Source organism: Scomber japonicus, chromosome 2 (genome assembly GCF_027409825.1).
Source record: "Scomber japonicus isolate fScoJap1 chromosome 2, fScoJap1.pri, whole genome shotgun sequence".
Taxonomy (NCBI): Eukaryota; Metazoa; Chordata; class Actinopteri; order Scombriformes; family Scombridae; genus Scomber; species Scomber japonicus.
The window spans coordinates 12,674,732-12,689,516 of NC_070579.1; the positions used below are offsets into that span (position 1 = coordinate 12,674,732).

The window sequence follows — 14,785 nt, forward strand, 5'->3', positions numbered from 1 at the left end:
AGTTTCTTGTTATGTCCAACAGAACAATCAAAGAAGGTTTCAAGCTGATCGTACAAGCTGTTAACAAACTTCCAGGTTAGCCAGACTTGATAATAGTGGTAAATGTCAAAATATACATGAATATGCAGCATCAGTCAAAGGTTTGAACACACTTCCTCATTAAAGGGAATGAGAACATCTGTCCTAACTTTTGACTGGTACTGTACATTTAACTTTCTTTTCTGTATCTGTTCCTTTGACATTTTTAGGGCACTAACTTTTAGTTTTACCTTCAGATAAAGTTATATATATATATTTCAGCTACAGTACATTGTGTGTTTGCAACCTGTCTTATCAGCTGAATGCTCATATTTCTTACATTTTCTTTTCAAGATCTCAACAATTACTGTGATGAGTACAGTCTTTTAAATAACTAGCAGGAAAAAATGGACAAAAGCTACAAAAAAAGGGCAAAGAAAGCCAAAAATAATAAATATTTTATTGGTAAATCCACTGGAGTATTTCAGCTCTGCTTTGTACAGTATGTGAGTGTACCGTGGTACGTTTGTAAGTGTGAGGGTGTACAGCGAGTGGGTGTATGTTAGTAACTGTGCTCGTGTGTTGGTGTTATCTAGGCATAAAGTGAGGATGTGCCTGTTGCCACACAGAGAGATTTTTTTCCTTTTTTTTTTTCTTCCCTTAACCTGAGTTAAAGTACAAAGTCACAGACACCTACAGTCAGATACACACACACACACACACACACACACACACACACACACAGAGGGAGAGAGAGAGAGAGAAAGATGGAAACAGGGAGATAGATCTTTTTGAAGTACAATTTCATCCTCTCTCCTTCCCACTTTTCTCACTTTTTCTGTAGCGGTGGAGGGGAGGGGAGTTAAATTTCTGCAGGGCCTGCTTGTGTGATGGCCAGAGCTGAGAGTTTTTTTTTTTTTTTTTGTTAAACTAAAAGGACACAACTGGAGCCACAATGTAAGATTTACACACACATACTGTACACACACACACACACGAAGTAGGAGGTGATGGGGGCAGAAAGACAGGAGCTGACAGCTGATTCTCCATGTGTGTTTATGAGGGCTTTGATGTTTAATATGTCACAGTCTTTGATGCAGAAAGGGTGTTAGTGCATGTATTCATTGTGTGTGTGTGTGTGTGTGTGTTTGTTTGTGTTTGTGTGTGTGTGTGTGTGTGTGTGTGTGTGTGTGTGTGTGTGTGTGTGTGTGTGTGTGTGTGTGTGTGTGTGTGTGTGTGTGTGTGTGTGTGTGTATTAAAGAGACATAGGGACCTTGTGAGGAGATTTGACATTTGTGTTTCTCACAGTTTGTTGTCCCCCCCCCCCCCCCCATCAAGACTCTCACTCCTCTTCCGCCCTTCTCTCTATCTCTGCAACAGGTATCTCAGTCCTCACACTAACGAGTCAAACATTTTCCCTCACTTCTCATTCTCCCCCTCAGCTTTCTCTTTTCTCCTCCGTCTACTCCTCCTCCTTCTTTATCCTCTCCTCTCTTCTCTCTCTGGTGGATGGGGCTGTGTTGCTATCTTATTTGTTTATGTCCCAAGGGGGGGGGAAACTCAGCTTGCACTTAATGCAAACATATATTCTGCAATCATTAGCAACTTATTTCACACTCACTTTAGGATCTCATTCTGTTTAATAGCTGCTTTAGTTTTGGTAATGCTTACCGCTGCCTCTTATTCTCACACTGTGAGTTTCCATCCACTGCTGAGACTAAATGATTTAACTGTACATGGCATTGTGAATTAATGCTGTAAAACTGTGAGCATTTGGAGTCACAGTTTACCGAGGGTGTCCTCTGACTTCAGATGAGACTGCTATAAACTGACACTGTATTGTTGCAATTGGTGTACTATAAAAAATAAATTTAATTCAAGATGAATGACAGATTTTTCTTTTTTTTCTTTTTTTTACTGTTTTACATTGTAAGCACTAAGCGTATTTAAATATACAACACCTTATAGGAACAGCATCCATATTGGGCTCTATTGGCATTCAAGGCAATGCATGGCTGATGTGATATTGGCTACTGGGGGTTGAAGTGAATCAAACCTGTGAGTTATGAGGCAGTTATCTCAAACCATTAGGGCTCCCTGTTGCCAGCAGTCACTCTCTTGCAGTGTAGTCTTCATTGATGACTGAATCTGTCTCGCTTACTACTCAGTCCCACTTCCTCTATTTCACATTTTCCTCTCCCGCCCTCCTCTGTTTCTACATCACTTACACTCCCTCTTATCTCTAGTCAGACTCACTGATTGCAAAATTGAAAATGATTATAATTATATCGGGTTTTTGAGTCTTATTTGCACTTGTTCACACCAGCTCTTGTTTTTTTTTTCTTTTTTCTTTTTTTTAATGAATTCAGTCCCTCAGACAAATCTGCTGACTGTCTCTGCTGTTTGGCCTGTGTGTCGTTGCAGGATGAAAAGTCCACGTTCTTCCAGTTCGGCGCAGCTCTGCAGCAGGAGGCTCTGCTCATGCTCGCCATCATGGAGGAGTATGACTGGCATGTTTTTTCTATCGTCACTTCCAAGTTCCCGGGGTACCAGGACTTCATCAGCACACTGAGGGTAACTGTGGATCACAGGTAATGAATATACTCCTACACTAATCCACACACCCTGTTTTCATCTTTAACCTCTATTTACGACAGCTGACAAATTTAAGTATCTTAAGTGCTAAGTACCTATTATTTTATGGTGTGTTGTCACAGCTTTGTGCGCTGGGACCTGCAGAGCGTGGTGACTCTAGATGCTGTAGATGGTGGCGACCCAAACTCTAAATCACACATTGCCCTCAAGAGGATCCAGAGTCCTGTTATACTGCTCTACTGCTCCAAGGATGAAGCTTTGTGAGTGTTCCTCTCATTTTCTTCTGCTTTTTCCATTTATTTGTCATAAACCACCAGATTTTAGCAGTACATCTTTATTAACTCTCTTACTCTTCTTCTTGACAGCTATATACTAGAAGAAGCGCGGTCCTTGGGCCTGATAGGAGCTGGTTACATCTGGATCGTGTCCAGTCTCACCACTGGCAACCCAGACTTTACCCCTGAGGTAGTGAGGCTCCCATATGTGGTAACAGGTGGCCACTTTTGAGTGGTATGATAAGGCAGGGAGTGTTTTTGATTCCAGGCTGTTGCGGTTCATCTGCTATATTTAACGTATTTGTCCTTTCCTTTATTTTTAGCTGGTAAGAGGCAGAATATTTATGCAGTGGTTCAACATTGAGAGTCGCTCATATCTATCCATTACATATGAAGCTACTGTACAGTCAGCATTTAGTTACAGCTAGCTTAACATAAAGAAAGAAATAGAGGGATAGCCACCTCTAACCCTCATTAATTAACCTGTTAGATCTTGTTTGTTTAATCCATTCAAAAAACAGGGTGTACAAACAGTGGGTTATTTGCCGGACTATTTCTTGGCTGGATGCAGTTGCCTCTCAACCAGTAGAGACTCCTGGAAGTTACTAGTCCCAGCCAAGAGAAAGCCTGTCACATACTGTCTGTAACTCTCTTTTTTTTACACTCAGTGTTTTGTATGGATTAAACAAAAAAAAGATATAAGCTTTAGATGTACTGTCATGTGGATTTAATTAAATTTAGATAGAGCCAGGCTAGCTAGCTGTTCTCCCCATCTTTACGCTAAGCTACGCTAGCTAATATGACAGGAAAAGAGAATAAGTGTACAGTATTCCCAAAGAATGTCAAATTATTTCTTTAAGCCAAAGTATTATCCTAACAAAGTATAGAGGCAAATCACAGTGACTGGTAAGCTATAAATTATATCATCATCTCTTTTTTAGTTTGAAGAATCCTGCGACAATCACGTCCCACTCGGCTTTGTTCACAATCTCTCTGTACCTAACAACATTTGCTCAGCCCCTAAATAAGATGTTTGACAGCATTACATACACATTCATTCTCAAAATGTAGGACAGCAAGGTAGCTATTATCCAAATAGCATATAGGTATGTGTATAAATAATTCAAAGTATAATCAGCTCAAATGTTCCCTCACATTAAAAATGGAAACATTTCCAGTGGTTGCTTACCTTTTCTCAAAAAGCCCCTCAAATGTTTATTCTCCTCCTTCCCTTGTCCATCATTCTCCTCTCTTCAATGTTTCTATTTGTGTTAGTTTTTTTGTTTTTTTTTGTTTGCCTCCTTAGACAAAGATTTGATTCTACTGTGCCAAATTAAAATGTGAAAACAAAGTATAGTAAGACTGACAGAATACTGTACCATCATTTTTGATGTTTCCCCAGTCTGGTTGAGAGAGATAAAGTAAACGAGCTATTTAGTTTGTCAAAATCATTTTATTTGGACAGTTGAAAGGTGTGGGGAATACCTGAATGAGCAAATTTACTTTGTGGACATACAGGCAACCCACATCTATTTAATAACCAGCAATGAATTAGTTCAGGAAAGCACCAATAAATCATCTGCCTGACACCTCTGAGACATACATATGGATGTTTAAAATTGGAGGAAGAATGTTCAAATTGAAATCAAATTGAATCTTATACAACCATATGTTGCTCTTCTAAGATCTCCTCTCCTTTCCTGTCAGATGTTTCCCTTGGGTATGATCTCCGTGTCCTACGATGACTGGGAGTACCCGCTGGAGACGCGGGTACGGGATGGAGTGGGCATCATTTCTACTGCAGCCACCTCCATGCTGCGGGAGAAGGGGGAGCTGCCAGAGGCCCAGAGCAGCTGCTACAGCACAGCATCAGACAGGAGCCCAGGGAAGCTCCCACCTAGTGCCCTACGCAGGTGTGTGTGTGTATGTGCGTGCGTGTGTGTATGTGTGTGTGTATGTGTGTGTGTGTGTGTGTGTGAGAGAGAGAGGGAGTAAGAGGACATCAAGGTCTAGGGACTTGCATAACTGTTTGTCTTTGTAGCTGAGTGTTGAGCGGCCTTACATAACTCTTTTTAATGTACTAATGAGATGGGTAGCAGGGAGATAGAAAGCGGGGATGACAGCGGTGTTAAACACTGTGATGTCGAATGACATTTAACACTATTAGCTGTTGTGTACATGGCTGCTCGGTTGTATGAGCTCATTCTGCCTCCTTAGTCGAGAGACAAAGAGTTGAACCTTAGGCAGACCTCCATGTTGCTGCTGCCCTGTGTTGACTAAAGCCTGGTACGACTTCACATGACTGGACTCACTGTCATTAAGTCAGGATTAAAGCAGCTTTTACTAGCTTTGTTCTGTCTCTTTCTTTTTTTGTTATGTGGTTCTGTGGGTGGCACGTATGTGTTGGTAGGTTTTTGTGTCTGTGTGAGTGAACACGCGCATATGCATACCAGAATGTGTGTGTGTGTGTGTGTGTGTGTGTGTGTGTGTGTGTGTGTGTGTGTGTGTGTGTGTGTGTGTGTGTGCTCTCCGTGATAAGGACACAGTCAAATTCTTTTAAACTTGACAGGAGGACAAATGGGCACACATAGACACATAAACAAGCACATACACAATGAACAGGCACAAATGTAAAAGCACAAACACAGCTGCTTTCTACCATGCAGTGTAATATTGTAATATTGTGTGTAATATTGTTACTACATCTTGAACGCACAGCATACTGTACAGCAACTAAAGTCTAACCATTAATTCAAAAAATCTGAATACAACTGAGTGAAAACATGGAGGCCAGACTGCCAGGCTCCTCACATCTTCGGTGACTTGCCTCACTAGAATGAGACCCACACTTTGATTTTCTCTATTATGGCTTTATTATCCCCATTTTTCTCTCATATTAGCGCATTCCAGTATATATCAAAGCATACACAATATCCCAGTTGTTGACAGGTTGATCCAATATAACTCAGACCTCAATAAGCTCAAACCTTTTTCAGAACAATCTTTTTTTCTTTATGTCAGAGGAACCTCATTTGTCTCACTAAGTTATTAGATATAATTTGCATATTTGTCAAAACAACTGCAGTCAGTTTTTGTGATAATAAACTGACAGGTTGGATTTCCCTACCCTGACTTGGAAGTGATGAGGCTGTGATCAGGATTCTGCATACATTAGTCTAGATACAATCTTGCCGCAGTGTGCATATAAACAACTTGAGGTGGAGAGGAATAGGACAACATAATCTGGCACTTAAAAGACACTATCAACCCCGTTGGATTCCCCGTCATTCTTTCCTGACAAGAATTAATATCTCAGACTCTAATTCAGCATATTTGGTTTCTACAATGGTACAGGTTTTTATTGAGGTTTGCCCTTGAAGTAAATTTCAAACAGTTATTTTATTTGATGGAACCAGTGTACCATTCAAACCCCTAAGCGCCCGCATTTTATTCTAAAAGATGCTCGCTGCCATAACACAGAATTTGGGAAGAGCCTCTCTTCCTTCTTTATTCATACTTTTAGAAAAGTACTCACGCAGTGGCTACTCTACTACTTTAATTATAGAAAGTGTCACACGGATGGTAGATGCAGAAGCCCACAAATTAAAGATGGCATTTATAATAGCAAGTATTTTTTATGTATCAGTGATGCAGCTCAGGCGGAATTTAAAGCCTCCATTGAATTTATAGTAAATGCAGATAATTTTGCATACAGTCATTTAGAAACCATTGAACCCTTTTTTAATGAAGCTGTACACTTTGTTTTAAAAACATCACACTGGATCATAAAATGACATGAATATGCATATAATTATGACTATGAATATGACGTGTGAGTCACCTACTTTTTATGCCTCAGATACACACAGCATTATCCATTTAGATCAAAATATTTTTCCAAAAATGGTATCAAACCTGAAATAGGAGGAGACAGGAGTTTCCCAGAATAGACTCCAACAGTGTTTCCGCTATATGTATTCAGCCGTGGCAATGCACTGTGACAAGGGCATCACCTGCTGCACCATGAAGATTTTTCGTTTACAAAAATATATATTTGTCTTGACAGTCAAAAGCAATGTACGTCTATGATACAAAGGTTCAGTTATAAAGAATAGAGTGTGTGTCTTATGTGTAACTTGTGTAGGTTTGTATTTAATTATTTGTGTTTGTGAGAGAGGGTATACCCACAGCTGTGCTGTTTGGTATTGTTACAGTGCCTGCATGCAGGGGAGGCTGGGACCTTTTATTTACTCTTTCGTCAGTGTGATTGGAGCCGCTTTGAAAGCACAGGCCTGGTTCCAAGTTTTTGTAAAAACAGATGATTAATGCACCTCTCTCTAATCCACTGTCCAACAACAATATTCATGCATGTTGACTTTAATACCTCTCCTGCAGATGAGACAACATAAATTCCCACCTGTTTGAATTTGAGTGCAATTATCACGGTTTTCACCTGCAGGGCGCTTGCTAAACGGTACTCAAATGATTCTCTTTATGCATCCTGACTTCCTGTCTCAATATTTGAGTGTATGCATGAATCCTTCATGTCCTGCTTACATAAAAAACAGAGGTGTTATATTTGTTTCCTTTTTTAACTCGTTTTAGAAAACTGACGCTGTGAATCTATGAATACTGAAAGCATCTTTTTGAATGCATCTATTAAATATGTTTACATAAAATTATAGTAAGACTCACAATTAAAGAAGATAAGTCTCTGTATGTATGAGAGTCAAATCATGTGCCAAATACATAAATCATAGCAAAGCAGATGCAAAACTGAACATTTTTCGCTTTTGAAATATGTCATTTTAGTCAGATGATATTTCAGTCTTATAGCATCGTCCAACCAACCGTGTTTGACAGTGTCAAAATGAATCAAACCATTTCCAATAAAGCAGAACACGAGGCATTGAAAAATGAGTGTTGTCTGTTTTCGGGCAGCAGCTGTCCCTCTCGTGATTTGGTCTTTTTAGTCAACTTCCATAGACAGCCCTCCTTTTCCCAGTGGGAATTTATACTATTATCCCGGTCTTAACACTCAGAACGTCCTCGCTTTCTGAAAATTGTTTTACTTGACTGACTGTATTCTTAATCCCATATCACTGCATGTGATACGGGTTCATTTACTCCTCTCTGCTGCTTCACTTTAGCGAGTGTGTAAATGTTTCAGCAACAGATCTGTTTGTGTATGCAGGATAACTGTAGTGAGTAAGAGGGTGAGGGCAGTCTTGTTGCACCAATGGCTTTTCTTTCAGGCGTATATCTGTGGAGAAATCAATGCAGAATGTTGATGGGAGAGATATGTGGCCTCTGACTCTTCCCCCTCCTACACACAAATAGATGCACACACACATAAAGACGCCAAGCCGTGCGTGCACACACAGTGGGTGAACACAGCATTGATTTGAAGAGGATACTCTTGCAGTGATTACAGAGTGCTTAACTTGTTATTTCAAACTTATCTGCTCTTGTGCACACATACTCACAAACACTCCTAACACATGCAAAACAAAGGAGAATAACAGCTTCCTTCTCTCCTTCTTTTTCTCCCATGTTTATCAGACACATGATGCACGTGTGGAATGAGGGCAGAGACTTATCCTTTACTCCAGATGGTTACCAGGCCAACCCCAAATTGGTTGTCATCGTCCTGAATAGTGAAAGGAAGTGGGAGAAGGTAACAAATTAACACAGTGTTTTTGCAAATGAAACAAGGAAATGAAAAAAGTCAAAACACTTCAATCAAGATCAGTGTCGCTGATTTTTTGTGTGCTTCCGCTCGAACAGATGGGCCGCTGGGAGAACGGGACTTTGTCGTTGATGTTCCCCGTGTGGCCGAGATACAACTCCTACGGGGACGAGGACGCTGATGAAAACCATCTCTCGATTGTCACTTTGGAGGAGAAACCTTTTGTCATTGTCGACAACGTGGATATCCTCACAGGCACCTGCATGAGAAACTCTGTGCCCTGCCGCAAACACGTCAAAGAGTAAGTTCACCTTCAGTGTGTTAGCATAGAAATACACCAGCACCTACACACAATCACTAAGAAAAGGCTCACACTCTCTGAACTGGAGGTGTTAAAGGAAGTGATGCAGTCACTTTGACTCCTTTTTCCAGTGTCTTTTAATATACTTACATACAAATACAGAAAACATGAAGCTCAAACAAGCGAAAGAGAGATAAGCAGACATATAAATATAGCTACTGTGCGCAGGAAGGTAGGTGAAAAAGATGTAATGTGAGTGGATAGTGTACAGCACATGTATAACTTGTCAATTAAAGGTAGTTCAATCTATGTCCTGTCCAATCCATCAACTTGTACTTCTTTAGATTTTCCTAAATGAGTAGAGTCACACTTCTCAAATAGGTTTCAATCTGTCTGAGAACATAATCATCAATCATGCGTTTCCACTTTGTCTGACAAGGATCTATACTGGACCCACTCATTTCTACTTTATATAATAATGACTCACCAGCTGTAAGCCCTTCACAATAAAATCCAAATGGATGTTGCTGCTACTGTATGAACATGGCATGAAACACAAGTTATTACTAAAAACTCTAATGTGGATAAAACTGTACAGAAAAAAGAAAAACACACCTCCTGTACACTCCAAAGAGTTACAGGTGTTGACTACTACCTCTCTTTTAAGGCTCAAGTGGAAACAATTTGTATTACAGTCAAGTTTCAGATACACATGTACCTACTGTACCTGCCAACTGAGGCAGCCAAGATGTTTTACAACCTTTCAGTGATTTCCCAACACAGTATTTTGTATTCTTTGTCAGCGTTGTAGAAGAATAAAGACTCTATCTAAACTTCTGTCAGACAGCTTTTCACATACTGCTTGAGTAGTTCTCATTTGATTTATGGATCATCAATTCTGGCAGCATTAATAATTAATTATTCTCTATTGCTGTCAGCTTGCTAATGCCAATCTGTCAGCGTGCTTGATTTTTGTTTCTTGCCATCACTGTCACTGCATTGTCCATTGTGGTATTTGTTTGATTATGCCATTAATTCAGTGTGATGCATGTGTTGCATTAGATGTAGCAAATGTGTTGTTAGTTTTTAATGGTACAATAATTACCTAGTAATACTTTAGTAGTAATACTTTTCTCTATGACAGGCTTTATTTAAATGTTAACATTCATCTTATTAATGTTACTCATACTTCTTTATATGTTTTACTATTTACTTTTAGGGGAATTAACCAACACTAATTATGATTTTTCCTCCACAAATGAAAACCAGCCTTTTGATTATCTCTGGCTCGTTACAGTAATGTCTGTGAATGTTGACTGTCCCTGTTAAACAAACCAGTTAGTAAATAATTGAGTAAATAAAACTACAGTCTGAGGTGTACCTGGAGACTGAGACAGAGAAGGTGTTTCATTTGGGATGCTGCCCAACCTTTTGTCATATCTCATCTGAACTACTGTGACTCCCACCGAGCCAGGTCTCCATTCAGGATCTATAAACCCTCCAGACCTGCCCTGTCTTCAACCTCCCCAAGTATTCCTTTATCCCTCCCTGTCGGCTGCCGGCAGCTGTTTACATCAAATTCAGATTTCTGATCCTGGCATTCAAAGCTCATCTGCAGGGTATGGACTAGCTGTAAAACGCCAGCCTGAGCTCTGTGCTGCGCTACAATCAGCCACTTAGCTCTTCACTCCCTGCAGCAGCCATGCCATCATTTCACCTGGCCCTGACTCCTCTTTCTACTGCCCCCAAATAGTCAAATGACCTTCCCACTCCAGGTGGGACCACAGAATTACTCCTTATCTTATTTTGTTACCTGAAAACACTCTCCCCTGAATATTCCCATTTCCCATATCCTCACTTTACACTGGCAAAGTTCCTTGTACCTGTTTACTTAGATTTATCTCATCTTATTTTTAGCATCGTTTATCTGACATAATCGCTTTAGGATCCCATGAATATTTTGTTATCTGTTATCACCACAGCAAGCCGCTCTTGATAAGAGTATCAGCTAATGGAATGGAAACATTTCACAAATTTAGATTGATTTTATTGTGCTACTTCACCAAATGTGATGTGTATTTTTTTAGGCATGTTTTTTTTTTTATGTCCTCCGTTTTATTGCATGGCAAGGCAAGGTGGCTTTATTTATATAGTGCATTTCAAACACTCAATGTGCTTTATATAAAACAGTAAAAATTTGAAACATTAAAACATACAAGAAAAGCCAATTATAATAGAAAAGAAAACAGTAAAGAAAAATAAAAGGAGAGCAAGAAAACAAAAAGCTAGACTAAAATAGAGCATAAAATATGAGAGTGCAGCATAAAATAATGATTTGCTTTAAAATCATGCCTCTCATTTTGCTTATTTCACTGAATGTCTTACATCATACTTACAAATATGAATTCATATCACAGTTAAACTTAATTTCATATTCAACCACTGTGCCAAAATTTAAAGATTTTTGTAAATTCAAGACATATAACTAAATAAGTTCAGTTCAGTGTGTTTTCACATGTATGTATGCATTACCAGTCACATGTTTGGACACACTTTCTCATTCAAGTGAATTGGCGAAAACTTTTGATTGGTACTGTATGTTTTAAAAATCAGGACGACAGGAAGCTTTAGTGCCTTCCTTTCATCATCAACACATCAAATAATACATCAGACTTTTCCCTTTGAAAGAGCTTTAAAGGCATATATTTTAGTGGGTGAGACATGTTGCAGGCCTTCACTAGTGTGCAAAACAATGCAGAGAAATTTCTCAAAAAGTCTATAAAAGTAAGTTTTCCAACTTTCTCAAAGAAACGTCCCTTAGATTTGTTGACATCTTGGTGTTTTGCTCCAATTATCTGCTCGATATGGATGTCTCCATAAAGGCCTCTGCATGACAAGACAAGGCAGCTTCTTCTTTTTTCTCCATTAATTTCTACAATTTACTGAGCTTGTGTGCATACAGCTAGTTCAGAGTAAACACTAATTACAATTTCAGGAGGTCTGTTTGACAATGGCTCAGCACTTTTGGTTTATAACTGGACAAAAACACAACAAAAATCCATCTTTTCTCCAGTATTATACTTGTGACTGACAGCATTACTGCTATAATTTCAATAAAGAGATTCAGACAATAGAAAATAGTTGGAATTGTTATGGATTGTCATTATGGTAAGATGGAGCCAGACAAGGACAGATAGGATAGTCACTGCTAACCGCAATAAAAGTCCCCAAAAAGTCAACTTTTTAATTACACTCTTTAAAGATTGATTTACTGTTTTTTAAGAAACAGAATCCTAACTTTTCTTTCTGATGAGAAAACAGACATGAGACAGAAAGACAGAAGTGATAAACACGGGGTCATGACAACATAACTCTGTAAGCATGGACAATTAGATGACTGATTCACCACGCATGGAGAGTTTAACTTGTGACCTGACCCTTTGTGTGTCCAGCCATCCATGTGTCCATACATGCATGCATACATACATCCAACCATCCGCTAGAGTGTTACATTTATTCAGTCACTACTCCCATTTGATGTGTGTGTGTGTGTGTTTGTTGTTATAAAAGTATAATGTGAATCAAACAGATGTACTGTATGTGTACCTCGGGGAGTCCGTTGTTGTCGCTCTGTAATTGTATGTGTGTTTACATAGTGGCATAAGGACACATAGAGGCTCAGCTGGGGAGAGCCAATGTATACAGCATGTGTGCATTAGAACACCTGGGGCACATATACATGTACTGTACATACAGACTCACACACACATACTGTATGTATGGTATACTATGTACTCTCTCTCTCTCTCTCTCTCTCTCTCTCTCTCTCTCTCTCTCTCTCTCTCTCTCTCTCTCTCTCTCTCTCTCTCTCTCTCTCTCTCTCTCTCTCTCTCTCTCTCTCTCTCTCTCTCTCTCTCTCTCTCTCTCTCCCCCTCTCTCTCTCACACACACACACACACATATTCAAACACACACACCATTGTGCTGAGCCAGAGTATAGTTGACTGCTGTTGAACAATCTTTTCATCCTTTGATGTACAGATGTTCTCTGTGTTCTCAGTCTGCGAATCTCTCAGTTCTTCTTGAACTTTCTCTTGAATTGAAGTCAGATAAAATATAAAGTGAAAAGGTCACAGAGTTATTGTTCCAATCTATATAGGCTACATCAAAGATGGCTGACACGGTAAATGGTATTAACTTTTCATGGAAATGCTTTTGAAAATGCTGATACCATTTTAATACATTATGAGAATCACTTGATTCAACAATTTGGTTTAGTTCACTGCTCCAACATCCTCTGGGATGGCTGTCAGAAAAGTTTACTTAAACATCCATTTCCATCCTGCGCATCCTGTCTGAGAGGCTGCGGTGTGTGTAGATATATTATGGATTTTGGAGAAGTACCTCCTCTCGGACAGGAGGGGAGGGAGAGAGAAAAAGATGATGAGAAAGGGACAGATGAGTGAGGACAGAGATGAGGAAAAGGACAGCTGATATTTTAATCATGTGGGTTGGTTGTTCTACAGAGCCCAGCTCTATTTAAAGCATGGCAGCATCTGCTCAGTACCCCTGTGTTTTCATCTGGTTTGGTTAGCTAGCTGGCAATAAGAGAAACACACACACACACACACACACACACACACACACACACACACACACTCTCCACAAGCCCTCTCTGCCCGTCAGCCATATTTATGTATAACTCTGCACTGTCATAATTCCTGTTTTACAGTTTGATGGAACCGCCAGATGTGGAGCGAGCAGGCAGCCATTGTACAGTTACTGTTACTGTCCACACGCTTGCTGTCTAACACTGAAATGTCCTCTGATATAAAAAGAAATATGACCTCATTGTTCATGTGTGTGTGTGTTTTTTTATTTTTCAGTAATAGCACATCAGGAGGTTCCTACATAAAGCAGTGCTGCAAGGGTTTCTGCATTGACATCCTGAAGAAGATTGCCAGGAATGTCAAGTTTACTTACGACCTCTACCTGGTCACTAATGGGAAGCACGGCAAGAAGATCAACAATGTGTGGAACGGCATGGTCGGAGAGGTACTACCTACATATCTCATATTATACTGTTTCCTACTGTCGGACTCTTTATTGTTATCTGTAATGATTAAGGCTTAAAGCTGGTGTTATTCTACAGTATATTTCTCTTGTTGTCAACAAATACCGCTGGGAAATGTCCTCCACTGAGAGTACTTACTTACTCACCTAATATTCTCTTTCTCTTTATCTCTTCATCTTTCTCTTTCCCTCTCACAAGTAAAAAGGTCATTTTCTATGCACTTGTGTGTTCATGCACCCGCAGCCTTGTGGCACTCGAGGAATGTGGAACTGAGTGTTGAGGCACTTATTCTCGAAGGCTTCTCCTTGAGCTTACTGTAGCACGAATTGTACCTCTGTCGTTTTGGACAAATACGTCTAGCCAAATGAATAAATGCGAGTGTAAATCCAATAAAAACAATGTATTTGGTTGATTCACAATACTTAGCAACCTATCCTTCAAGTGGCTCTCAGACACAAGCCCATTGGTTCCTAATGAAGATATGAATATTTTAAACAAAGCTGAATTATTTCCTGAATCTGTTGGGCACTGATTTTTTAAATTTTTTCCGCAAATGTTACTCAAACAGGAGCAAATCGTGCCTTTGTTTGAGACTGTTCTTCATAACTGTTTTGGGACTCAGATTAATAGGCTTACACATTTGGAGTAATTTATGTCACCAGGATGGATTATGTTGGATAAACTGCAGTACCCATGTTCATGGTCATGAAGGGACATGTAACCCAGTACAGCTGTGTAGCTCATTTAAATGGTTTTGTAGTTTTTGGACAACAGAGGTCTGTGGCACAGAGGGATAAGCTAGATCAACCCTGGATACACAGGGACTACTTGTT

At 39.6% G+C, this 14,785-nt stretch overlaps 1 protein-coding gene across 1 annotated transcript in view; it reads left to right on the top strand.

The window, feature by feature from the left end:
* The window catches only part of grin2ab (glutamate receptor, ionotropic, N-methyl D-aspartate 2A, b), a 96,261-nt gene that overhangs the window by 65,390 nt on the left and 16,086 nt on the right, over window positions 1–14,785 (top strand). Inside the window, exons 5-11 of the mRNA XM_053337329.1 lie at window positions 2,443–2,609; window positions 2,736–2,873; window positions 2,979–3,078; window positions 4,596–4,801; window positions 8,451–8,565; window positions 8,676–8,878; window positions 13,765–13,933. Coding sequence (XP_053193304.1) covers window positions 2,443–2,609; window positions 2,736–2,873; window positions 2,979–3,078; window positions 4,596–4,801; window positions 8,451–8,565; window positions 8,676–8,878; window positions 13,765–13,933 — 1,098 coding nt within the window. The remainder of the gene's footprint in view (window positions 1–2,442; window positions 2,610–2,735; window positions 2,874–2,978; window positions 3,079–4,595; window positions 4,802–8,450; window positions 8,566–8,675; window positions 8,879–13,764; window positions 13,934–14,785) is intronic.